General features: G+C 43.1%; 1 protein-coding gene across 1 annotated transcript in view; it reads right to left on the reverse strand.

Moving 5' to 3' along the window:
• Positions 1-4,237: 4,237 nt before the first annotated feature.
• The window catches only part of stag2b (STAG2 cohesin complex component b), a 37,891-nt gene continuing 15,559 nt past the window's right edge, over positions 4,238-26,569 (reverse strand). Inside the window, exons 15-34 of the mRNA XM_083786107.1 lie at positions 26,247-26,364; positions 25,584-25,687; positions 24,934-25,026; positions 23,685-23,774; positions 22,637-22,840; positions 21,705-21,775; positions 21,396-21,483; positions 20,630-20,710; positions 20,430-20,522; positions 17,202-17,376; positions 16,395-16,534; positions 14,804-14,905; positions 14,553-14,701; positions 14,001-14,129; positions 12,621-12,847; positions 9,667-9,895; positions 8,788-8,895; positions 7,830-7,956; positions 7,466-7,543; positions 4,238-6,293 (exon numbers count right to left, since the gene is read on the reverse strand). Coding sequence (XP_083642233.1) covers positions 6,270-6,293; positions 7,466-7,543; positions 7,830-7,956; positions 8,788-8,895; positions 9,667-9,895; positions 12,621-12,847; positions 14,001-14,129; positions 14,553-14,701; positions 14,804-14,905; positions 16,395-16,534; positions 17,202-17,376; positions 20,430-20,522; positions 20,630-20,710; positions 21,396-21,483; positions 21,705-21,775; positions 22,637-22,840; positions 23,685-23,774; positions 24,934-25,026; positions 25,584-25,687; positions 26,247-26,364 — 2,430 coding nt within the window. The 3' untranslated portion in view covers positions 4,238-6,269. The remainder of the gene's footprint in view (positions 6,294-7,465; positions 7,544-7,829; positions 7,957-8,787; positions 8,896-9,666; positions 9,896-12,620; positions 12,848-14,000; positions 14,130-14,552; positions 14,702-14,803; positions 14,906-16,394; positions 16,535-17,201; positions 17,377-20,429; positions 20,523-20,629; positions 20,711-21,395; positions 21,484-21,704; positions 21,776-22,636; positions 22,841-23,684; positions 23,775-24,933; positions 25,027-25,583; positions 25,688-26,246; positions 26,365-26,569) is intronic.

Below are 26,569 nucleotides of genomic sequence, written 5' to 3' on the forward strand. Positions count from 1 at the left end.
ACGAGCAAGAGTATAGCCACTATACTTAAAGAAGAGACAGAATAAAGTGTTATTGCTGCGAGGTGTTAAATCATGGCCCCCGGGAAGAGAAGTGCTCTCTTTCTAATCAGGGTCGCACTGGAAGTGAAGGCGCTAATCATGGACAAACACACACACACACACACACACACACACACACACACACACAGGTCATGGACACATGCATACAGTACCCTTGCATGCATCCAGACACACACACACACACACAAACACACGCACGCGCACGCACACGTGCACACGCGCACACACACACACACACACACACACACACACACACACACACACACACACGCGCCCAGCGCGCATGCACACGCACGCACGCACACACACACACACAGGGACGTTTTCACAGTCATATCGTGGAGCCAATTAAAGAGATGAGTCTTATTAGAGAAGGTGTCCGGGGCCCTCGTTAATCACGAGGCTTTTCCTGGCTCTGCCGGCCGACACACGGAGCTCTCCGTCATCTTTATGAGACCTGTCTCATCACGCCCCTTATAACACTGTCATCCAAACGCCGCCCGACACGCCGTGATTTAACGCTGTCCCTCGGCCCCGGACCTCAGCGTGTCACGGCGGGTCACCTTGGCTCGAGCTCCAACTGTAAACGGAAAGGAGGCACACACTGTATAGGAAACAGTTCTGTTTATCGCGTTATTATAACATGACAGAGCACTAATGCTCGGTGAATGCTGTAACCTTTCCTTCCCACTGGCAGATGCCATTAGGACTCTTCGTTCCAGTGCGTTTCCCCCCCCCCCCCCCCCGGCCCCCCTGCTGTGATGAGTGAGAGATTCTCCTGTGGGACGCGAGTGGGTGAGGTGAGGTGAGGACAGGAGGTGGAAGACGTCCCTGATTTTTTCCTCCTGTCAGGGTCAGCATCACGCCACACTCCCGGGGGAACAGCTGTCTTGTTGTCTCACTTCACGGGGTCAAACCGCTCCGGCGTGACCCCCACACCGGACCACCTGCAGCTCAGCCGACGACAGATTCCCCCCCCCCCCCCCCCCACCCCCACCCAACCAAACACAACAGGACGGGCCTCAGCGCTCTGCTGCTGGGGATGAGAGAGAGCCAGAGAGTAATCCCTCTGTTTCTCTCCTCCCTCCATATAGACTGCAACAACAGTGCCGGTCTGTCGTTCACTTGTTCAGCACACCTCCTCGGGCCGGCCCGCCCTGCCCCGCTCCGTCAATACTCTGTAAACTATGGAGTCAGTCGGTTTGTTCCCACGGCGCTCTATTCATAGCTTCCGAGCTGGAATCTGTGACCTGTTCTGGCCTGCCTTGAGTCGCACTCATAAAACCTGCTCTTCATAATGAAGAGCATTGATCCGCTCTCATTTCACATTCACCTCCGTAGCTCCGTCACGGACCACAGAGCACTATATACCTCCTAATCCGGGGAAAGATTCTCTTTGCCTTTGTCAGGGATACCCGATACAGTATTGGATGCATGCAGCCCGTTTCGAAATGATTGGAATCAACACAATGTCAAGGCTGCTTGCAGTGTACTGTAAAGTACAGTTAGAACTAGTGGACTATAATCAGGAGCAAGCTCAGAGTTGCAAGAGTGTTTGTCTAGCAGTCTTGCCTTGCCCTATTGGCCTGTCTGTCTGTCTCTGCTTAATCTGTGGCCAGCCTTGGTAAATGATTTTCCGGGGGTCAGCTGCTCTCCTCGGCCCTCAGCAGACTAGCAGATTACAACTGATGTGTCCATTAATGATTTAACCGTGGAATTAAAATTCTGTGGATTTAACCCCTTGTGGGAACACTGGAATGCCGGGTCTCTCCAAGCGAGTACGTGTAATCGTTTCTGAGAGAACAGTGTAAAAAAACCAAACGTATACAATTTTTTTTTATCCTTGTTCTATTATTTATGTGAACGTATCGTTCCCACAGATCTGCAAAGTGGTTCCATGGCGAGTGTGTTTTCGAATGCTGCGGGTTCCCAGGTCTCCTTGACCCTCCTTGAGGTCCCAACACCAGTTGAACTGATATGGCCCTAGGGGGGGCCCCTGGGTTATCAGGAGTAAATACATGCCGAGGAGCCTATCTTTGGCTCTGGCTGTGATTGAAGTTCAGCAGCCCTGACCCCACACAGCACAGCACAGCACAGCCCAGCCCAGCCAGCACCACTTCCACTGTGGGAACAGCCGTCCTCACTGTGGAAGAGCTGCTTCAAGACTGAGGGTCTTGACCTGGGAACGATTCTATAAATGTCTTGTAAATCCTGACAGTTTTCTGAAGAAGCCATGTTTCTATGTCAGTCGTTCTTCGATTTTTCAAAAAATAGCAGACCTACAAGCTCGTAGCGCGCCACTCGGTGGCGCGCTATGAGCTTGTAGGTCTGCTATTTTTCAATAGCTAAAGCATAACGTAATGCTAACACCAAAAGGGGTTCCCGCCCCAAAATGGGTTAACTATACTTTCAAAACCGGTGCCCCTATTTTGGACAATGTTTTGAAAAACTAGTTGATCTATAGCTGATCTACAAGATCGGCCATCAAAGTCCATCGCCGTGTGACCCATTGTTAGCTTGTAGATCAGCATTTTCTTGGCCATGTGATTAATGTGAACGCTTTTACAAATGTGACAAAAATGTGACAAACCTCTCACTGGGATTGGCCTCAACTTCACTTCAGTTTTCTGCTGAAGCATATAGGCTTTCCTATATGCTTCAGAAGTGTCCTTCAGAATTACACGGACAATTCTCAAATGGAAAATAAATCTTGTCATTTGGTTATTAATCAGTAAACCACATTTCCCCCTTCCATGCGTTTATAAATAGCTATCCAGACAATGCAGTTATCTCTATACCATTACTACCTGGAAAGTCCCTTTCTCTATCAGCATTTCCCTTCCATGTGTTTATAAATAGCTATCCAGACAATGTAGTTATCTCTATACCATTACTACCTGGCAAGTCCCTTTCTCTATCAGATTTGCAGTGTGGATGATATGGTGTGGAATTGTGGGCCCCCTCAGAAACACACAGGGGTACAGCCTGTCCCTCATGCCTGTTGCATCCATCCACATGTCCTTTAGCCAAGCTTTGACGAGAGTGACCTACAGACTCGACACAATCAACCAAGCTGCCAAGGTAACGGTGTTTTTCATGGACACTACACATCCACTCTGAAAGCAGAGCGGTGATGAGAGCATTGGACGTGGTGATGGATGGATAGGCCACTCCATGTATCTCTCTCACACACACACTCTCTCACACACACACACACACACACTCGCGCGCCCACAGAGGACGTGAATGGACCTCGTCCAAGTCCAATTCTAATGAGGCTGCATTGATCTGAGCTGCTCTTTATTAATGCTGCACTTAACACAGAAGACCCCTTTTGCTTTCATCCTTTCATCTGTGGCCACATGTCCTCACTTTTATCATTACAGAAACCATGGCCCTCTTTGTCTGCGCGGACACGGATTACTCTATGAAATGGAGCCCTTTGACAGTAAAGTCTCATTTAAAATACGTTTTCCCACAGCCCAGGTACAAGCTATTAACACACTGGGCTGCTTAAGGTTACATATTCCATTAGCTTTTTTTCTTCTTCTTCAGACCGAAGAATGAGAATGCATACATCACTACCGTCAGTTCGAGTGACTGGTTTTATCCAGCAGTTCTGAGATTGGCAATATGCAGGACAGTCTTAGACTTGAATGCCCTCTACTGACAAAGAATGGAATAGAAAGTTAAATCAAACCAGACAAAACTAATGTAGCTCTATGGGTCACTGAGTTTTCTCCTCAAATACCTTAAATAAGCACATTAACAATAATTACATTTAGAGGACTGGATTTTAGTTAACACAAGCTTCTCAAGAGTGTGTTGGCTGCTCCATTTAGCCACTTTGACTTTCACTTTCAACCTGGCTCACAATTTTGGGCATGTCATCACAAACGATTAAAAAAGGAGAGAAAAGTAGTCAAGTGCCTCAAAATGAAAACAACAAAATAGCGAACGAATATAGACAATCTACAAGCTCACAACTCATTGCATCTTGAAGCGTTGAGCGGTTACTGTTAGATTTTTTTTTTTCATTGTTAGTTAGGGTTAACCCTAACCCAAGTATCATTATCGCTAAAAGAGGTTAAGCAAAACTTAAACTAACTTTTAGCAAAGGTCACAAATTCTCTAAATTGAGCCTGTTCTAATCAGCACCAGGAAATAGTTACGCAGATGAAATGTGTTGATTTTTATTCAAAAGTTACTGTCTCCAGACAAGTACAAATCAGAAAGAGTGACAGATGGAGAAAGACAACTCAGAATGGGTAGAGTGCAGAGGAGAAAAAAAATCTGACATGGCCAAAAAAAAGGGAAGGAAAAAACAAAAGGAAAAAGAAAATAAAGCTCAAAGTTTTTGTATATATATATACATGATCTAATACGAATTTATACCAATGTAGTGGTAAGTAAAGTAATAACAAACAATAAACAGTACTTTCTCCGTAAAAGAATTTGTTTTACTTACATAAAATAATTAGGCAAAAACACACACAGGCTGTTCATCTACTTTTATCACATTACATCCGACCACCTCGTGTCTCATGTCCTAAGAAGCCAATCAACCAACCATTAAACATGACTGATCCTCTGACATGGAAGATTTACTGTAAGAGAAGATGACCTTTCACAAGCATGTTTAAGGCTTGGGCATGGAATGAAACACAAAGCAAAAATACCCCAAAGTAGACAAATCAGGATACCATTAAAATATTTGTGTATGTGACATGGACATGTCAAAATCTAAGCTTTTTTTTTTCTTTTTTCTTCTTTTTCTTTTTATCTAGCTGCCAGAGCTTTCTGAATACCTTCTCACCTTCAGTAGGGTTTGAATAACTAGCTTGTCCTCTTTTAAACATTGTGGATTTTTAAGCATTATTATAGTGACAGGACTGTTTGTTTTGCTTTAAAGCTGATTTTTCACAAGTCATTTCATTAGTCTTACCAAACTAATTTACACGTAGGAAAAAAGGTAGAAACCCCAGGACATTATCAAGACAAAGAAAAAACCATAAAAATACAAATTTAAAAATCTTCCTTTCACGCATGGCTTTCACATGCTTTCAATTGTTGTGTGTTTTTTTAAAGTCTACTTACACATTTCTCAAACGTTGTGACTGCAGGTTGAAAATAAGAAAATAAGAAAACCAAAAAGCACATTTATAAAATCAGCACCGATTCATATATTTATATATATATATATAACCTTTTTCGTATCATTGTTATTTAAAATGGAGAGCTAACCCAGTTCCACATATCAATATGCTGGATTTCCAAGGAAGAAATTAGATTTTCTTCGAAACGTGCTGCGGCTTTTTTGTTGTCATTTTTTCCTCTTTTCCTCAACAGTCCACACAGTGGCACTAACCAGGACATACATATATTCTAGGGGTAAATGGAGGAGAGAGAGAGAGAGAGAGAGAGAGAGAGAGAAAAAGAAAGGAAGAGAGAGAGGGGGAGCGGGGGGGGGGAAGAGAGGTCTGAATCTTTGGGGTAAAGCTTCAGGCCGTGTGGATCCACTGGTCTCTGGGCAAAATTCACAGCACTGAGGGGATATTTTTTTTACCCATTTTAGATGATAATGGCTTCACCATATAAACCACCAGTGGTTATTAGGACCCGACCCCGGTCCAAAAAAAAAAAAAGAAGCGAAGGGAAAAAGGAAGGGGATTTTAAAAAAATAACAGAAAGAAATGAATAAAACCAGAAAGCCGTCCATCCACGTGGCTAGAACACAGTACAAGCTACTACAGTCTGTTTATAAATTACTACGTCACACCTGGTTACTGACTACCATTATAAAAAGGGTTAGACATAAAAAAAGGCTCTTAAGTTAAACACCAATTTGTCCCCATTTGAAACAAATGAAAAAAAAAAGAAAGAAAAAAAAAAAAAGGAAGAAAAAGATGATGGATGCTTTTCTTTTCTTCGGATGTCTGATTTTTAAATCGGTTCGGAAGTGGCCTGTCACTCTGTTTTTTGAACAGGAAGAGCTTACCCAAGATTATAAAAAGTAAATATCTGAAACAAAGTCCTCTCTGAGCAAGCAACACTGAGTGTGGGAGTCGTTGGTCCACGTATGTCGAGTATACGACAGAAATGTCCTTTAGATAAAAAGAAAACACTTCTGTTTATCGCATCTAAAATTCTCTTTAAATACAAAGCGCCTCTTCTCTTCTCTCCTCTTCTCCCAGCATCTAAATATTAGCTTAAAACATGGACACCCCGAGGACCTAGAGACAAACAAAAAAAACAACATTGCTTAACAAATCAACAAATACCAAGGGAAACTCATTGCTACAGCAGTAGATTAACACACCACCAACAAATAAACAAAACACTCCGGCATCTAAGCATTTCACTTGGAATTTATGTAACTTTAAGCTCCTCTGAAAACAGAAAGCGTCGTGCATCATCGTACCAAAACACGGAAGACAGTCGACTGCAATTAATGATTCAAGTAGGCTACCCGCTACGATATTATTATATCACAACATGTTATATCATTGACTTAAAATGGCATTATATCAACATGGATAGTATGATTAAATAAATGTCTTTTTCCGAAATGACTTTGGACATGTGGAGAACTAGTTAAACTTGCAGAGTGACGCATTACTTTACCTGGGTTACATCTTCTGATAGTTGTACTCGAATGTTGACATGACATAAATAATCCCGTTTAGTGTTTCATTAGCGTGAGCGTGACAAAATAGGCTACAGCTGTTCCGCTCAACACATGTGAAATGAATGGTGAAAGATAACAAGGTTTCGACAGTGATGTCACTGTTATGCTATACAACACGGAACACCACCGTCGGTGACAAATCCTTGGTATCGTCGTGCAACCGAGTCAACTTTTCACAAACCTTGAACAAATGGACCAATTAAAACTGTCCCACACCCACCCTTCCATTATGTTGTGCAAATGATTCAAAAATAGGCGAAATGTAGGCCTATGTTTTTTCTTTGTGTCATTTTATACATCGTCAGAATCCGCGTGGTCATTTGTGCTAAAAGAGATCTTTCGAGACCCGTTTTAACGTGCTATGTAAGTCAATGGGGACGTGAGGCACACTTAGTTTAGCCCATTCTGAACGGGAACCCATTTTGGTGTTGGCATCATGTTATGCTTTAGCTATTGAAAAATAGCAGATCTACAAGCTCATAGCTACGAGCTTGTAGGTCTGCTATTTTTGAAAAAACGAAGAACGACTGTGACATTTTTAGAATCTGATCTCAGGTCAGAATGGGTTAATCGGACCAGTGTGTGTCCAGTGGAAACCTCGTATGAATCTGATCTCGGGTCAGAATGGGTTAGTTACCGTGCCATGTACCGGTAAGGCTGGTAAGGCTATACCAAAGCATCAAGTCAAATTGTGCATTTCAGGACAACGAGTCTCACCGATTCATCCATGATGGAAGCAGGGTCGAAGTAGTCTGGCTTCAGCTCGGACCTTTCACGTCGATTCTTTGAGGGAGGCTGGGAGAGAATGACACAGGTGTTAAACATTAACCCAACGAAAGAACGCAGTTTGAAAACGGTTCAATCAATACCAACTATTATTATTTTTTTCACCTTGTAAGATTCAGTGAGCTGCTATTTTCTACCACCACTGGTGGTGCCTTTACATTTTTTTTTAAATATATTCCATTTTGTCAAGTCCTTCATGTTATTGTACCGTCCTTCTAATGAGCGACAGTATGTTTACAGCATAACTCTATAAACCAATGACGGCACAGACAGCATGCGTCTCGCCGAGGCTCACCAGGTCGATGTCCATGGTGTCAAAGTCCATGCCTTCGTTCAGATCGTCCATGCGACCCTCCGATGACATCATCACATCCTCCACTATTGGCTCCTCGTCTTCCTCCATAAGTCCGGTGCCACGGCGACTGCACACACACATACAAACAAAAACACATTTACACCAATTGACTTGTGTGTGTGTGTGTGTGTATGGGAGGGGGGTGTGTGCGTGTGTGTGTGTGTGTGGGAGTGTTCGAGGGTAGAACAGTGCTAGGCATAATATAGCGCGAAACGGTGCGCAATCCATGGTTCAATATACACTTTTTTTGCACGGTTTTGCAACTTCACTTTCAATTTGACTACTTTACACACATATATATATATATTACTGCCAAAATGGCACGGTGTCTGTGACACTGACGAAAACCCCTCCCCGCGAGTGAATCCATAACAGTGTTTCTCCCCAACAGTAGCTCATCTACGAGCATGATTGCGTCACATTGTGAGCTTGTTTGTATGTTCGACGAGTAGTCAGATTAACAAAAAAAGCATAATGATTAGCCTACTGTCATCTGGACTCATGACAGCAGAGATTGAAAACACTTTAACCCATTATGTTATGCTTTAGCTATTGAAAAATACCGAGTGGCGTGCTATGAGCTTGTAGATCTGCTATTTTTCAATAGCTAAAGCATAGCATGATGCCAACACCAAAATGGGTTCCCGTTCAGAATGGGTTAAGGGTTAGGGTTTGAGGTAGGTTGTCGGTCTAATGACAGTCGGACCAATATCATGTCTAAACTAAAGCCTGTACCCGACCAATAACAACCAGAATTGTATTGTCACAAACTCTCCCTCAATGAAAAAAGAAAAAAATGAAATGCTAACCAAACTGAGGACTAACTGAACAGTTTCACCGCTAGTGTGTGTGTGTGTGTGTGTGTGTGTGTGTGTGCGTGCGTGTGTGTGCGTCTTACATAGCATGCTGCAGATTTGTCCTGAGCTTGGCGTAGTTCATGGCTCTTTCCTGCTGCTGTCGAGCTTCCTCCTGCTGTCTCTGTGCCAGCATCCACGTGACCTGGGAACTACGCACACGTGCACGCACACACACACACACACACACACACACACACACACACACACACAAAGACACATTAAGACACTGGTTCTCGATCTGGGGTCCGTGAGCGTGCTCCAGGAAAAAAAAAAAAAGTACAATCCATTTTTCTGCTCATTGAAAATAGCCGTATACATAAATGTTTGAGAACCACTGCATTAAAATAGCCATATTTTGTCCACACAGACGGTTAAAATGCCATTAACATGCTGATGCAGCATGCATGCGACGTTGAAATATGTCCTGCTGGCCAGAGGCCCAGTTTAATATTCATGTCAATTTACTGGTCAGCCACTGACCTTATTCATATAGAACTTGGCAGGCCTTTAGGCGTGAGGATTTCTAAACGCATTTATGTGCAAATAGGAACTCAAAATCAATCCTGCCCTCGTGCATTTTGGCTCCCGATCAGGTCCAATCGCCTGGGCACTAATTAATGAGTCTGATGTGAAGTTTAACAAGATAAAGATGTAAAAATCAAAATCAAAACTAAATGTCTTGTTGGGAATGGGTGTCTATGAGTATACTGTAAAAGGTTAGTGAGGAGCCTGTCTGGGATGAAAACAGTTATACAAAATAGCACCAAGTACTTTACAATTACATTATTTAATCCGTTTGCTTTCTTGCAAACATAAAACACTGAACACACACAGTCGCGCAAGTGTGTACTCAAGACACGAAGCAGACTGAATCAAAGCATTTATGAATTAACATATGAGAAGATGATTTGGGTGCCTACTTGTAGTCCATGGGTGTTTGGTGGTGCTGAGGCGTGTGCGGTAGGTGTTGGGGGAGCTGATGCGTTTGCGGCTGGTCGTGGGGGATGGGGGGGTACACGGCACCCATGTAGCTGTCCTCTCTGCCCCGCTTGGGGTCCCTCATGGCCGTGGAGGTGAGGTGGGGGGACGGCAACATGACCGGGGTCGTTATGCTCTGCTGCCAGACGTCGCTGCTGCTACTGCTCTCCTCTGGAACACCAAACACGAGATACACTTTCAATGACTTACATTTCAGACCCAAAGTCACAGAACTACCAACTCAAGTCACCAGGAGTCCAGGATTGAACTGAGGTATTGCAAGACGGTCGTAATTAGGGATGGGTATCGTTTAGATTTTTGCGAATCCGGTAGCGATTCCGGTTCTTAACGGTTCCCTATTTAGGTTCCAAAATGGTATGAGATCAAATGTTTATTTAACAAAAAAGCTCAATGTCAATGTAAGACGAAGTAGGCCTATAATGAATAGTATAACATCCTCTCCTTTATTGAGCCATTTGTGGATAATATAGTGATTATTTTAAATATAATATCCATTCTGTATAATACAAGTTTTCCTCCTTTTTAGTGTTGTAGGCTTTTTCTCTTATTACCAAACAAATAAAAGCATGTCTGAGATCTGAGAGCAACACACACACACACACACACACGATTGACTGGGCAAATTAGCATCGCTAATGAAGTGTGGGGGGGAGGGGCAGCGCATCTCCGGCGGATAGGTGAGAACGAGTTTTCCGATCGACGTGCTAATGGGGGGATCATTGAAAACAAAGGCGGCTGACATGCTGATTCCTGTCCCCATGCTGATTCCTGTCCCCTCTCTTAAAAGTTTCCTCCCATAAACTTCACGAAAATGACGTTTAAGAAACGCGTGTCACTGTCTCAGACTCTGACAACAACTAACTCCATGCAGAGAGATGGCTCCGCCTCTGCAAGCCACAAGCACACAACGCGTCGCTGATGCAACGCGGTGTGGGCTTGTAGATCAGCTCTGTTCCCTGCGCGTCTATTAAGGGAAGAAAATAAAGAAATATCGTGTGACTGCGTGTTTGTGGGAACCGATAGAGAGAACCGAAATTGAATTATTGTAATGGGTACCCGGTACCCAGGCACGTTTGGTTCGGTACATACTTGGTCCCGAGGTTCGGGAACCAGCCCTAGTCGTAATACAGTCACACAGCACTCATCTCGCTCACTTCTCCTAGTATGAGGACTCCTGACCACGAGGCCTTTGTTTGTCAGAGTTATACTAGTAGGGCTGGGCAATTAACTGAAAACATATCAAAATAAAAAATGAGAAACTATGACTGAATTATACTTCACTAGTCCTTACCCGTTCTAATATATGTGAATATATGTTCTAATAAATGACTTTGGACATGTGGAGAACTAGTTAAATATAGATCTAGATCTATACAGTGAGCCCCCTTCTCCTCCTCCCATCTGCTATTTAATCTGCTCTCCCGGCAGCATCTGGGTTAATCTGGGCTCCAACTCTTTCATAACATCATGCCTGGCCTATAATGCATGGCTGATGGAGACGTCCACTGTGTGTGGGCATTCGACAGGTCTCCACTAGAAGTAAAAAAAGGGTATCGAGCCGATTCCCAACAATACACAAAATACTAAAGACAAGGCGGTGATCCGAGCACTCAAAAAGGTTAAAGATGAGGAGAGGGTGGATAAAAATCAATGTATTTTATTTATAAAAAGGTTAAAAGAAGCCAGGGCCCTAATGAAGAGTCTGTTGGAATAAAGTACATCTACTTTTATCCACCCTCTCCTCATGTTTAACCTTTTGAGTGCTCAGATCGCTGCCTTGTCTTTAGTATTCCAGTCCCACTGATATTGGAAGCACCAGCCCTACTTTACATTTTTATTTTTTGCATCTCCATCGAGCACCTGGTTGATTTTCTTTTTGTCGCTTTTCAATAAACAAATTAATTGGAAAGGAGTTTTTTTTTTGGGGGGGGGGGCTACGTATATAAAACAGAGTTGCATCATGTCTCATGAAAAGAGTATAAAGAAGACTTCATGGTGCGGTCTGCACACGACACATTTTGCAACCACGCGTGACAGCAATGTCTTTCATACCTTTTACAAAATGGCTATAATATAACGGGGCAATATATTGTCCACCATTGAGAGGGTGGGATCATAAACTGGACGTAGTCACTGCTACAGGAGATCTATCGGTGACAGTGTTGGTGGCCCACAGCTGTACCGCATATCTCTTTGTTTGCCTAAAGGAAAAGGAGAGGCCTGTTTACCCAGAGCTGTCTCGGTGTTGTCATACAAGCTGAACTGCCATCGCTACTAATGTTACAGGACTTGTTTCAGAATGTCCACACAGCTAAATACTGCCAGTGAATAACTGCTGGTGCTCACACATTCAGCGCAAGCTGGACCAGTGCCAATTCACAATGTGTACATTCTGTGCCTTTTCTATGCTTAGGCGATTAAGGATCTTAATTAAGGATTAATGTTCAGTTCAATCCATGAACCATGAACTGAGTTCACAATATTCTGAGAGAAAGTGAAAAAAATAATAATTGTACGGTATGTCTCTCGTCTGTAAATCTGAACATGAAATGAAAAAAAGTGCACTTTTTTTGATTAATCAAGTCATCGAGAAGGTTTTTAATATTAGTTTTTATATTTATTAACAACTCAATGAACCATTTAAGTGATCTTTTATACTTTGTGAAAAATGGCTGATCTAGCTCATAACACGTCGTATTGTGAAGTGTTGCAAAGCTCTCAGATCGGCTATTGTCACTATTATCGTTTTTTTTTATGAGCTTGTAGATCTGCTATTTTTCCAATAGATAAATTATAACATAATGTTTAAAGAACACCAAAAAGGGGGTTCCCCACCCCAAAAATGGGTTAAGCGTCGTGTGTGTTTCTCTCTAACCTTCCGGCAGCTTCCTCTTGGCCGTCGAGGGTCCGGCCGACACGACGGGGGGCTTGGCTTTCTTGGAGCGGACCGAGGACCCCCGGCTGGAGTAGCCGCTCATGACGGACATGGTGTCGTCGTCGCCGCCCGCCTGGAGGGAGTTCCTGTAGGAGATGAGGGGGAGCCAGCAGTCCTCCCGCTGCAGCGCCATCTGGAACGTCATGAAGCGCTCCAGGTACATGTGACTGTGGAGAGAGAGACAGAGAGAGACAGAGAGAGAGACGAGGGACAGAGAGCAGGTGTGTGAGGTGACAGCGGCGTTGTTTTCGTCGACTTAAACCGTGACGAAAGATGTCCCGTCGACTACCTTTCTCCACTGACGGAAACTAAATGGAAACTAAATAAAAGAAACTAAGCTACGATGACTCAAACTAAGACTAAATATACTGACAATTTCGTCAACAAATAAAAACTAAGACTAAAATAGTTAGGAAGGGACTAGTGGTATATGGGGACTAGGTTGGTGGAGGGTGTGTAGAGCCCAGGATCACATTAGATGATTGACACAGGGGTGAAAAATGGGTTACAAAATTGTGGGATAAAAAATATATATATAAAAAAAAGGAAGGGACTAGTGGACAAGAGATTCAGTACAAGTCCTTTTACAATTAGTTGCATGCTGAAAATAGCCGATCTACAAGCTCACAACGCGTCGCGCTGCGAGGAAAATAAACTGTCATTACGACGGCATCAAGGCCCGCCAAAACACATTTTGTTCGACTAAATCAACTGTAGATGTAGTCGACTAAGATCTTATGATATTTAGTCGACTAAAACTAGACTAACACTAAAACATTCCAGGTGACTAAAACTAAATGAAAACTATTCAAGAGACCGACAAAAAAACCAAAATCTGCTGCCAAAAGAAACACTGGATGTCAGCAGCAAACACATCTCAGAGGCAAATATTGTACTTTTTACTCCATAATAATTATTTGACAATTTGACTAGTACAATGTTACTAATGCAAGATACATTATCCACTTTTACACTAAGACAATCTTAGATTAGCTATTTTCGAAGAAATTACAAACTTCCTTCATAAGTATATTTTGATGCCAATATTTTATTATTTTTTACTCAAGCCAAATGCGGAATACAGGAATTTTACTTTACTACTTCTTCCACCAATGGCTAAGACAAGATCCACAAACTCATGCACACTCACACTCACACACACACACACTCACACACACACACACACACACACAGCATACAACCAGGTGCACATTCCTGTGGGAGGGGAGAAGCCACCAATCACGCTGCAGCAGCGCCAGTTGTCAGGAACACCTGTTGCACAGAGACACCAGGGGCTCACGGCCCGTCAGTCAGACTTACACCGTCCTCTTGTCCTGTCTCATCAGCTTGGAAGAGAACTCGCTCAGGATGTCGAGAAACGCTAGGTTGAGGGGAGTGTTCCCGTCTCCCTGGGGACTGGGCTCTTTGAACGCAAACTCTATACCATCCCTGAGAGAGAGAGAGAGAGGTGGAGACAGAGGTAGAGAGAGAGAGAGAGAGAGGGATATATAGTCAAAGATAGATGGAGAGAAGAGAGGAAGACAAGGTAATAAAAAAAAAGCATACATTGACAAACCACACCAAACAGGATGTTCCCGATAACCGAATGAAAATTCTAAATCCCAGGATGTCACGCTGAATAGTTCGCATATTTTGCTTTGCATGCTTCTCAGTAGCTGCCACCGGTGATTTATAACCGCTTAAACCAGACGTGAAGAACACGGCATTCGTGTCTGATAATACAACGGTTATTTATGTCTTAAATCCCCCCCATTCCATTACAACAACACAACCTGTCAAAGTGGCTTAGAACACAAACGCCATATGGCAGCGTAATATAAATGTGTCGCACAAGCGGAGCAGAGGACTCACTTGTGCAGCATGGCGATGGCGTCTCTGGTTTTGACCTGGTCCAGACCGAAGGTGAGAGAGAAGCGACGGGCCAGCTCCTTGATCCCGCAGAACGCAGAGGAGGACCGGTCGAACGTGTGACCCAGTTCTGACAACATCTCATTAAACAGCTGGAGAAGACGACAGTTGCAATTATCTGTTTAGAAACAGTCTGACGTGTATAAGGCTGTGCGTGTGTGTGCGTGTGCGTGTGTGTGTGTGTGTGTGTGTACCTGTTGCAGACCGAGGATCAAGGTCTTGGCACACTGAATCTTGTCAATCTGCCGAGTCTTACTCATCGTCTCCTTGATGATGTCACCGTAGTCGTTGTAATACTACCAATAAAGACACAGCAAGAAATTCTTGAGTCAAGTAAAGAAATACACAACATTTGAGACTACAATAGACAACAAGACTAACGCCCTAAACACACCAAAGGGTCGAGACGGTTTTAGCGCTGTAGCGGTGTGATATGTCTTGTTGCACGTTATTCAATGGCCCAAACCACACCAAAGGGATCGAGACGGTTTTAGCGTTAACTCCTTGCAACCGTTTGGACCCAAGGAGTTGAATGGAGACCCTTTGGTGTGGTTAAGACTTAAGACTACAGTCCAAAATACAAAAGATACAGACTTCCATTAGTGCAAAAGTAGAATGGTTTTCAGCCATGCAAACTGTTTTGTTAACGCCATCTCACCCTCCCAGAATAGTGATTAGGGTTGGGTGACGATACGAATACGTCGTCAATCGCGAATATACGAATCCAATCGCCGAATATTTTTATTAGGCGATTTCTCGGGACGATTTAGCCCAATTAACCTGTAAAGTGTGAGCAACATGTGAATCAATTTGGCCCAGCAAAGTAGTAACAGCGGCCGGGTGGAAATCACCTCCTCCCGTTATAATTGTATGCTCCCACAGTCCCCGCACTCAGCAGCATCGGGCACCGGGGCACGGCACTTACGGCAGCCGCCAGCCAGAGTAAAGGCTGGGAGCTGGGAGGATGTAGCCTACATGTTGTTTAGGCTCCGGAGTCCAGACCCATGCAGTTTAATAATATACAGTCACAACAGAATGCACACTGCTGTCTCGTGTCTCATCACAATCCCAATACCTCACCCGTGAAGTTGGGGGGGAAAATAAAAAAAACTGTCTACTAGTGTTAGTGTATAGCCTCGGGGATCATTCGTTAGCTTAGCGCTTAGTTTAGCGCTTAGCTTAGCGTGTAGCCCCTACTCGTGCTGCAACCCACTGATTGAACTTCATATCCGCCTGTAATCTAAGTTATTTTTATTCACAACGTGAACGAACCCCGACACCAGCGCTGCAAAAATAGACAGATCTACAAGCTCTCAACGCGTAGCGAACGGCACTGCAAAAACAGGCAGGACGCGATGCCTTGAGAGCTTGTAGATCAGCAGCAGCCCCGGCCGCAGCAGCTTGTGGGCTCCGCTGCTCCGCTCCGAGCCTCCGACGGACCGGTGCGGGAAGGCAAGGGAGCAAGTTACCCTGGCTGCGCAGCTGAAACAGACTGATCTACAAGCTCTCAACGCCTAGCGAACGGAGCTGCAAAAACAGGCAGGACGCGGCGCCTTGAGAGCTTGTAGATCTGGCTTTTTGGCGACCTGCAGTGAGCTGTTCTCACTTTACCTTTATGACATGAATACATCGTTAATCGGCGAATATTTGTCAGACGATGGGCGGTTGAAAGAAATTGGCATATCGCCCAACCTTAATAGTGATATAAAACAATCTCACCTCCCACCCCCCCACTAGCGACGTCTCACCTTCCCAGTGTAGAGATATAAACCCTCAATGTCTCACCCTCATGTACTGTTTGAAGATGTCTGCTCCTGTCGACATCTCCACCACACAGTAGATGATCAGTTTACAGTACGCCGCCAGAAGATTCCTCCTCTTGTGGAGAGCTTCGATCTTCCCTGCCTCATCATCCTGCTGTCCATCTGATGGGACACACGGACACACATCAGTCCACATCAGCCACTCAAAAACCACAATAGTATCCATCAGGGACTTCGTGGCAAAATCTCAATTTATGTCGTCGCCGTTGCGGAGAAACCTTGAACTCGACGATTGTAATACAAATAATTGTGACAAACGATTTAATTATATATATATTTATTAATGTGGAACATTTAAGAGAAAATTACCCTTCTTTGTGGTTTTTAGGTTTTGTGAACAAAAAATGCACAAGGCACGACATGACTAATAATATACACAGAAATTACCAGTACAATAATATATATATTGTAATATTCGAAAACCTTTTCCAACAAAGAAACGCTTATGCAACAATAATGGGCATTATCTCGAAATATTTGCGATCAGATGATAATGCAATAACCCATTCTGAACGGGAACCCATTTTGGCGTTGGCATCATGTTATGCTTTAGCTATTGAAAAATAGCAGATCTACAAGCTCATAGCGCGCCACCGAGTGGCGCGCTACGAGCTTGTAGGTCTGCTATTTTTGAAAAATCGAAGAACGACTGACATTTTTAGAATCTGATCTCAGGTCAGAATGGGTTAATCAGACCAGTAGTGTGTGTCCAGTGGAAACCTCGTATGAATCCGATCTCAGGGATAATTGTGACAGGACTATATCGTACCTGTGCTGTTCGTCTCGTCGTCCTGGTCGATGAAGACGTGGGTGAGGATGAAGGAGAGGAGTTCGGCCTGGAGAGTATCGTCCGGAGAGTAAACCAAAGGCTCCAGATAATCTCGGCCTACTGAGACCATCTGATGGCTGAAGATCAACAGAACGTCACACAGGATGGTGAACGCCTGGAGGAGGTAAGAGGGAGGAGAGTGGGAGAGAGAGAAATTAGGACGGCGTCTTTCAGCGAGTTACATTTATCCACTTAGACCTCTAGACTTGTGAAATGATGATGTATTGTTCCCTCTGGTAAGAAGAGAAATAACGTGTCACACAGGTTAACCCATTCTGACCTGAGATCAGATTCATACGAGGTTTCCGCCGGACACACACTGGTCTGATGAACCCATTCTGACCTGAGATCAGATTCTAGAAATGTCAGTCGTTCTTCGATTTTTCAAAAAATAGCAGACCTACAAGCTCGTATCGCGCCACTCGGTGGCGCGATATGAGCTTGTAGATCTGCTATTTTTCAATAGATAAAGCATAACATGATGCTGACACCAAAATGGGTGCCCGGTCAGAATGGGTTAAAGCCATTGGATTTCACATTTAAAGCAAAGCGATATTTTGTGGTCAAAGGTAAGTACATTCGTTTTCAAATGGGATCTAGATAGATATATATATATCATTTGCAACAGTGTTAACAGTCATTACAATAATACTTCATGACTCAACTGATAAAATTGTACACAAACGCAACATGGGAAAGCACAATGTGGAGGAGACCTGCATTCAAACTCCTGTGTGGCAAACTACCTCCATCTATCTTATAAATACCTGAAGTCTGTCTCTGTGCTAAATGAACAGATTAGAAACGCTCCGTTTATTTTTGGCAATAAAACCATGAATAATAATTACAGCTCCCATGACTGAGCATCGATCTAGCTCTGCTCAACTGCAAAGCAGGAGCACTATGCTCTAAGATAAAGTCTGTAAATGTACAGTAGCTACAAGAGGACTTACAACTTAGGACAGAATTGATTCAGCCTCATCTTATATAAATTCACACTGGCTGTCAGGCTGCCTGTACTCAATTATACTGTACTTTAAATGTTTTCCTCCCCTTTATTTCACAATGTAATGCATGAAATAATGTTAAAGGAGAATTCCTTGCTAGAAGGCTTTCTTAGCTTTATTTGTAGTTGTTACGTCCCCACCAAAGAGGGGACGTTATTTGTGCAAAAGTGCATTATAGGCTGTTTCCACTAAAATAAGCCCTCAATGGGGGTTGGGTTTTTGTGCCAATTCGCTTATTTCCATCGAAATAAGTAGTAAAGTGTGCCGCTTGGGATACTATTTACATATACGGAGAGGATATATACAAAAAAAAAAGATTTTTGAGCGATGGAAATAAGCAAATTAGCACAACACCCCAATACCCCATTCAATTCAATGCAATGCAATTCAATTCATTGAGGTCTTATGGTAGGGGAAATAGCCAATAATGCGCTTTTGCACAAAATAACACCTGGACCTCTTTGGTGGGGACATAACTAGAGATGCAACCGATCCGATATTATATCGGTATCGGCCTCCGATCCAGCTTAATTAATGTATCGGAGATCGGATTTGATGCCACCGATACACGCTCCGATACAGGAGGGGGACACGTGTTTAATGTTTACAGTCCGTCCTGCACAGACAGTGCAGTGAGCGAATCCAACCTCCAGTATGTACAGACTGCAAACAGAGACTATAGAAAAAAGCCCCACTAAGGTGCAATATGCAAGAGAATGGAATCACTTACAGACTTAACAGTAATAAAAGTATAAAGTTTACCCGTCATGCAGGATCACTTTAGGGGTAAAAATGTACCTTTGCACATAATAATAATCCATAGTATTAATTAACAGGTTGCCATTCCCTTAAGGTTTACACTTTACAGGTTAAACAGTTCATATTCTTATTTTTACAGGTTAAACACTTAACCATAAACAACCCCTCTTTGAATTTTTTTGTATTTTTTTGTTTTGCTATGTAGCCTACAGCAAATATCGGATCGGCAAATATAGGATATCGGGAAATTTCAAAACTTATATATCGGATCGGAATTGAAAAATCAGTATCGTTGCATCTCTAAAATAAAGGTAAGAAAGCCTTCTAGCATGGAATTCTCCTTTAATGCTAATAGAAAATGTCTCAAAAGTCGACCTATAGCACAGGAACAATCATTCCAATGATCTGCTATTAATCTATCATCTATGAAAAGTAGGCTGAAAACCTTATTTTCACAATAGTCCGGCAGCCAACAGGATTCTTTTGTTTAAAGTGGGAAATTTGGTATATAGTCATTTCTATTGCTCTAAAATATTGTCTATATACATACATTCATGAATCCCCTTGCTGATCGGCTGTATTGAGCAATTTCTTTTATAGGGTGATATATGTGACCATACCATAAACATCCTTTATTACACGGCTAGGTTAAATACTTGATTCTGATTGGTCAATCGCCAAATTCCTCGGTCTGTCATTTCTGGATAATGACTGCTCCGCTCTATAACAGAACGATGCCTAATCAAACCCTCGGAAGACTTGCTGTGCCCCGCTGATTTACTGCTGTTTCCACCGTGACAGCCATGTAAACACACACACACACACACACACACACACACACAATGTCATTTACAGCTAAACATTGCTCTCAAAAATGTTTTGAAAACATTTGAGCGAGGAATAGACGGCCAGCGCGACACAGGAACTATCTGACGGCTATGGCCGTTTTTTAACCCAAGGAGTGTTTTTTTTGTGCAAACTACTAACTTGGAATGGATTCAGAATCATGAAAATCCAATTTTGATATTTTTGCCTATGGTCACATATAAACCCCTATAAAAGAATTGCTCAATGCCGACAGCCGGTCAGCAAGTGGTATTCATGAATGTATGTATATAGACAATATTTTAGGCCAATAAAAAAGACCCACACCACTCCACGCCCCCGGCTGCCGGACTACTTAACAAGGCCTGTGTGTACACACTACACACATTGCTCACCACACACACACACACACACACACACACACACACACACACACACACACACACACACACACACACACACACACACACACACACACACACACACACACACACACACACTTGGAGCAGTCTTTGCATGCACATCGAAACCCCAAAAACCAAACACATGGGATAGGATTAAGCCAAGTGCACGTTACCTGTTCTTTGACAGCTGTGTTGACATTAGTGAGGTAGCGTTGACACATCATACAGAACGCCCTCATCTGTTTCCTCAACGTCACCATATCGTCCTGATTTACAAGATAAGCAAAACAAACATCATTAACATCATATTGGCACTAGCACACAGCCCAGCCCAGTGCTTCACACAATCCACGGAGAACGGAGTGCAACTCACCTTTCTGGAGCTTCCTTCAGACAGCTTCGCCAGTTGCCACTGAATTACATAGTGGGTACACTGCAGAGAGTGGATCACTATCTGCTCACACACACACACACACACACACACACACACACACACATTAACAGTGTACCAGGGCTGTTATAATTTAACCCATTCTGACCTGAGATCAGATTCATACGAGGTTTCCAACTGGACACACACTGGTCTGATTAACCCATTCTGACCTGAGATCAGATTCTAAAAAATGTCAGTCGCTCTTCGATTTTTCAAAAATAGCAGACCTACAAGCTCGTATCGCGCCACTCGGTGGCGCGATATGAGCTTGTAGATCTGCTATTTTTAAATAGCTAAAGCATAACATGATGCCGACACCAAAATGGGTGCCCGGTCAGAATGGGTTAACTAAAGCCCAGATTTAAATAATTTTGTTAAGTGAAACAAAAAATAAGTTAACTAAATGAGAACTAATGCAGAATGCAAAACGAACTAAAATTAAATAGAATTGTATGCAATACATCCGCATTCTTTCATTCAACTTCTCTATAAATACAAGGCTTTCGTAATAGTACCTGAAAAAAACCGAAACTATAATGAAATAAAAACTAAACTAAAACAGGAAATTAATTCCAAAATGTATGCACTCGTAAAATTAAGTCTAAACTGAAAGAAGAAAAAAAACACCAAACTGAAAAATGTAAAAAAAAAAAAAATACAAATATACTAATATTTAAAAACTATAATAAGTCCGGAGAAAACCAACCTGCTCGGGCATGTCTCCGTTCTCGATGCCCGTGTTGAGCAGCTTGAAGTTGCTGGTGAACAGGTCCCACCCCGAGAGATCATGAGCACTGGAGTGAGATGGACACGAGAAATCTTATTTAATTTGCCGATAATTGCCGTCTCATTTCATAAGTAGTTGCACACGGTCACGATGCATTGTGAGCTTACAGATCTGGAACATGAAATTAATCGTCTGCTAAAAATGACATGCCCAAAATAGAGATGCCAGGTTGAAGGATTTTTCATTTAGACCACAAGATGGTAGTAAAATAAAGTAATGTCCCCGTACTTGTGGAAAGCTGTGATCCTCTTCAGTGTGGACAGAACCTGGTAAGCATCGTCTTCATCTGCTTCTTCACCCTGGAGAAAGACAATGATAGAGAACGACCTTTAGAGATATAATATACCTGAAAGGGGGTCAGACGTGTGCCCGGCACCACATTTAGGCCTGAACTCAAATAAATTAAAAAATCTTCTAAATCCTCCAGTTTTCTGAAATAAATATTCTCACGATTTTTCAAAAATAGCAGACCTACAAGCTCGTAGTGCGCCACTCGGTGGCACGCTCTATGAGCTTGTAGATCTGCTATTTTTCAATAGCTAAATTATAACATAATGTTTAAAACACCAAAAGGGGTTCCCAGATCAATCCCAGAATCACATGTAGCAGAAGATGCACATTCACCTACCCACTGCCCTCACTAAATTAACCAACCAGTAGAGGGCAGCAGTGAGGGATACAGTACTAATGTACTTGGGCAGAATCAATTCAGAGAAAAAGATCCAAGGTGTTATTTTAGCCACTATGGTGGGAGTATATAATACAAACATTTTAAACAAGCACAACTTTGCTGTGGTTGGAGATATTGTTCATAGTCTGCCACTGAGAAAGTTTGCTTGGGCATTGAGCCAGAACTCTGTTATGACTGTACTGTCCCAACAGGAACACTGTATTAACCCATTTTGGTGTTAGCATTATGCTATGCTTTAGCTATTGAAAAATAGCAGATCTACAAGCTCATAGCGCGCCACCGAGTGGCGCGCTACGAGCTTGTAGGTCTGCTATTTTTGAAAAATCGAAGAACGACTGACGTAGAAACATAGCTTTTTCAGAAAACTGTCATTTTCAAACAGACATTTTTATCAGGTCTAAATGGATTAAACGGCAACGACATTTTACTTAATCCCAAAATAGTCTTTGTTGTTACTATTATCGTTTACCTCTTGCAGGAAGTCCTCCAGTAGTCTGTTGAACTTGTCCACCAGTTCGTCTAGTAGCTGCGAGCGGGCGATGTCCACCCTGTTGTAGATGGTGTACTCCTCGTTGCAGAGGGCGTGGTAGGTTCTGGAGCAGGCCTCCAGGACCTCGATGTCCGTGTGTTTCTCTACGATCTCTCGGATCTGACGGAGTAACGACTCCAAGTGCTGAGAGGAAGACGACGAGATGAGAGAGAGAAGGTTTCAATGTGCGATATAGGGATGTGAAACGATTCATTTGGCAAATCGATACATCGAGGCCGCAGATTGACGCGTCGATCGTTTTTTTTTGTCTCATTTTATTTTGTCGCTGCACAGCGCAACTAAAATTCCTTTAAAGTGCCACAACTTCTTCAGATGCACCCATAGTGTTTAGAATTTGCATCAAAATCAATCAATAATAGTTTATTTTGTAACCTACTAACCAATAAACATGTGTTTATTTAACACGGCAACAACAACAAAATCCGTAGGCAGCATCAGTTGACACTTGACATTATTCTAACAACGCCTCTTAAAACCTAACCTAAAGTTTTCTGAAAACCTTCAAATTCTTACAAAACAAGCCCAAATTGATTAAATCAATTAATTACCAGCTGCATTATTATTATCTGTGGGTCTGCTGCTGACGTTATGCCACTTTTTAACTGCGCTCCGCTGTTATGCTCAAATTAGTGACCCTTAAGAATTCTGAGGCAACATGGCTGGAGACGAGGCAGACAATCAGAACTGCTCAACTAGCCATGCCGCGCAGACGATGGGATGTTATGGGTTGTTGCCAGTGGTGGGAACTGTCGTGACAGAAATAAGCCTCCAAAAACCAAACCAGGCAAGCAACTGTGAATGAATCCACGTTGGGCTGGAAATATGCAGGCTTGGCAACCAGTGTTGCCAACTGGTGACGGAGCAGGCTCAGCAGAAAATGATCTCCCGTCGATCTCCTGTCGGGACTTTCACAAGCTAATATTGACCAGCTTGCAGCTGGTAAAAAAACAAATAAACTATGCGTTACCTTCTCCAGACGTCCTGTGGTGTAGATCTCCAGGTCAAAGTACTGGGGAAGCTGCAGCAGGTTGGTCACCTTCTCTGCATCCACATTATACTGCATCACACACACACACACACACACACACACACACACACACACACACACACACACACACACACACACACACACACACACACACACACACACACGGAGATCAACTTAGCTAACTGACTTGCAATATTCACCAACCATTACGCAAATTAGGGGCCCCGTGTCCACAGAAAGCATCTTTTGAGTCCTCATCCTACCACCGAGCGTCACATTTCAGCACTCCCAGCGTCCAGCTTTTTTTTTTTTTTGCCAGAGCGCTCTGGACACCCCAAGTACAAAATTGATACAATTTGGGGAGAGGAGCACCGCTCATCAATTTCACTTTCCTGCACGGAGGGCTGGACAGAGACACTTTTGCTCGGTGCATGTTGTGTGGCGCTCTGGAAAACAATATCTTAAGCACTCTTATGCAAATAAGAGTATGCAAATATGCTTTCTTTAGACAGTTTCCTTAAACATTTCCGAATGATGACTACGATCTACAGTAGCTCTGGTCCATAGCTCTAATGCCGTTGCAATTAGAGCTATGCTCCCCATGACTTCCGGGGCTGACCAGCCTCTCAGCTTTAGTGTAAATACAAAAGGCAGGTTGTGTCATTAGAAAGCCTGCTTTCCTAAGTGGAAGCACTCTGAGCCCCCCCCAACACACGTATAAAAAGGTACTTTTTGGCCAAAAAGGGATTTGTTTTCCACCGAAAAATCTTTTAGTTACTCCACTGCGCCTTCTACCGATATTGCCAAGAGAAAACCCTCATAAAGAATATCTTTCCTCTGGTGAAAAAAAAAATATTTTTCTGGCCAAAAAGTACCGTTTATACGTGTGGTGGGGGGCTCAGAGTGCTTCCACTTAGGAAAGTAGGCTTTCTAATGACACAACCCGCATTTGTATTGGCGAGAAGCTAAAACGTTCTTTTTATTTAAGCTAAAGACGAGAGGCTGGTCTGCATTTATGCGAGCCCCAGAGGTCATCGGTAACATAGCTCTAAATGCAACGGCATTAGAGCTATGGACCAGAGATCCAAGTACGATCCAACCCTCGAGGCATACACAAACTAGATGTTTTCATAGAGAACTACAGGTTCTCACAGTGAGAGCAACAGCGGTCATGTAAGGACGTCTGTGACTCTGTGCTGTGTGTGTGCGGTGTGTGTGTCATACATACTTTGGCCAGCAGAGGGGGCAGTGTCACAGCAAATAGCTCTGTCATCCTGGTTCTGTCATCCAACTGTGTCTTCTTCTCCTTGGCTGTCATCACCTGATCATGCAAGCATAATAAATATTGAACTGGACAACTCCACAAAAGTCTCTCTCTATACGAGCTAAATTATGGACATAATTTAAAATCATTAGGCAAAGCAGCAAGCGTTGATAGGAGTTCAGAATAGATAGGGTAGCACAATTATGACTACAATTTACAATCTTGATTATTTTATTTGCCGAATACCGTAATCATCATTATTAATCATAATCATTGATTATTGGTTGGAAAGGATGATGTTATGGGCAAAATATGTAATGGCCTATGTGGCCTTATTGTGCTGTGAGCTTGATGGACGTGGAGATGCGTTGAAATGTTTTGGCCCTTGTGGACTCAGTTAACGGAGGTCATGGTGCAAACAGCTGACCAAAACAAGAACTTTTGAATTAACTGCCACATTTCCGCAATTACACAACTGTGAACCGTAAAATTACAATTTCCGATTACGTTCGGTTGAGCATTCCTAATTTCAAAACAACCCTTCCGACCATGAACCACAGGCACAAGAAAAGGGAATAATAATAATAATAATAATAATACGCTGTGAATCTCACCCTTTTCCCGGTTCCTCTTCCAACAGGCGGATGACACTCAGCGGCCTGTCGTACCGTACAGAGCATGATCTCAATCAGAGCCGTCTCCTGTCGGTCTGTCAGAGCTGCAGGACAACAGGAGACAAAAAATATATTTTCACGATTTTTCAAAAATGGCAGACCTACAAGCACGCGCTATGAGCTTGTAGATCTGCTATTTTCCAATAGCTAAATTATAACAATGTTTAAAACACCAAAAGGGGTTCACGCTCAAAATGGGTTAACTACATTGGAACAAAAGGAGTTGACTTTACACATGTATTTTCGCATTTACTCAAAACTGCCACTATTGTGGCATGCACCAGGTCTGACCTAGACTCGAGTGTCAACCGTGAAAAATGGTCCTGTCCAGTCAAGGACGCCTTTCTTTTACGCCTTTCTTTTTTAGGGGATAGACAGTAGGCTGACAGGAAACGGGAGAGAGATGGGGGAAGACATGCAGTAAAGGCCGTGTCGGGCTCGGGAGTCGAACCCGCGGCACACTGCGACTGGATTACCAGTCGGGTGCCCAGACGGTTACGCCACCGCCTGGGCCAAAGTAAAATATATTTGAAAGAAAACTATTCCACATATTTTTCCAAATACAAATTAAATGTCTGTGCCGGGGCGGTTGAGCTCTTTTACCTTCTTCTCCTGGCAGTGGATCGTCCAGCAGTAAACTGCTCATACAGTCCCAGTCTTTCAACACCTCTGGACCACAGTCCCATAGAGAGTCTACCAGGTAGGCTGCATGTTCATGGAGCTGAAAAGACAACGCATGGTTACCCAGTAAAGAAATCACCATCCATTTATACCGCTGCATATCGTGTATATTCCGCTCGAGCACCCAAACTGTGGAACGCATTGCCAGTGCACATTAGGGTAGCCCCGTCCGTCCCCATTTTTAAGTCTCGTCTGAAAACCCACCTTTATACAGAGTATTTTTTAACTACTTAATTAGCCAATTT

Source organism: Protomyctophum parallelum (assembly GCF_964188405.1).
Source record: "Protomyctophum parallelum genome assembly, chromosome: 16".
In the NCBI taxonomy this organism is placed as follows: domain Eukaryota; kingdom Metazoa; phylum Chordata; class Actinopteri; order Myctophiformes; family Myctophidae; genus Protomyctophum; species Protomyctophum parallelum.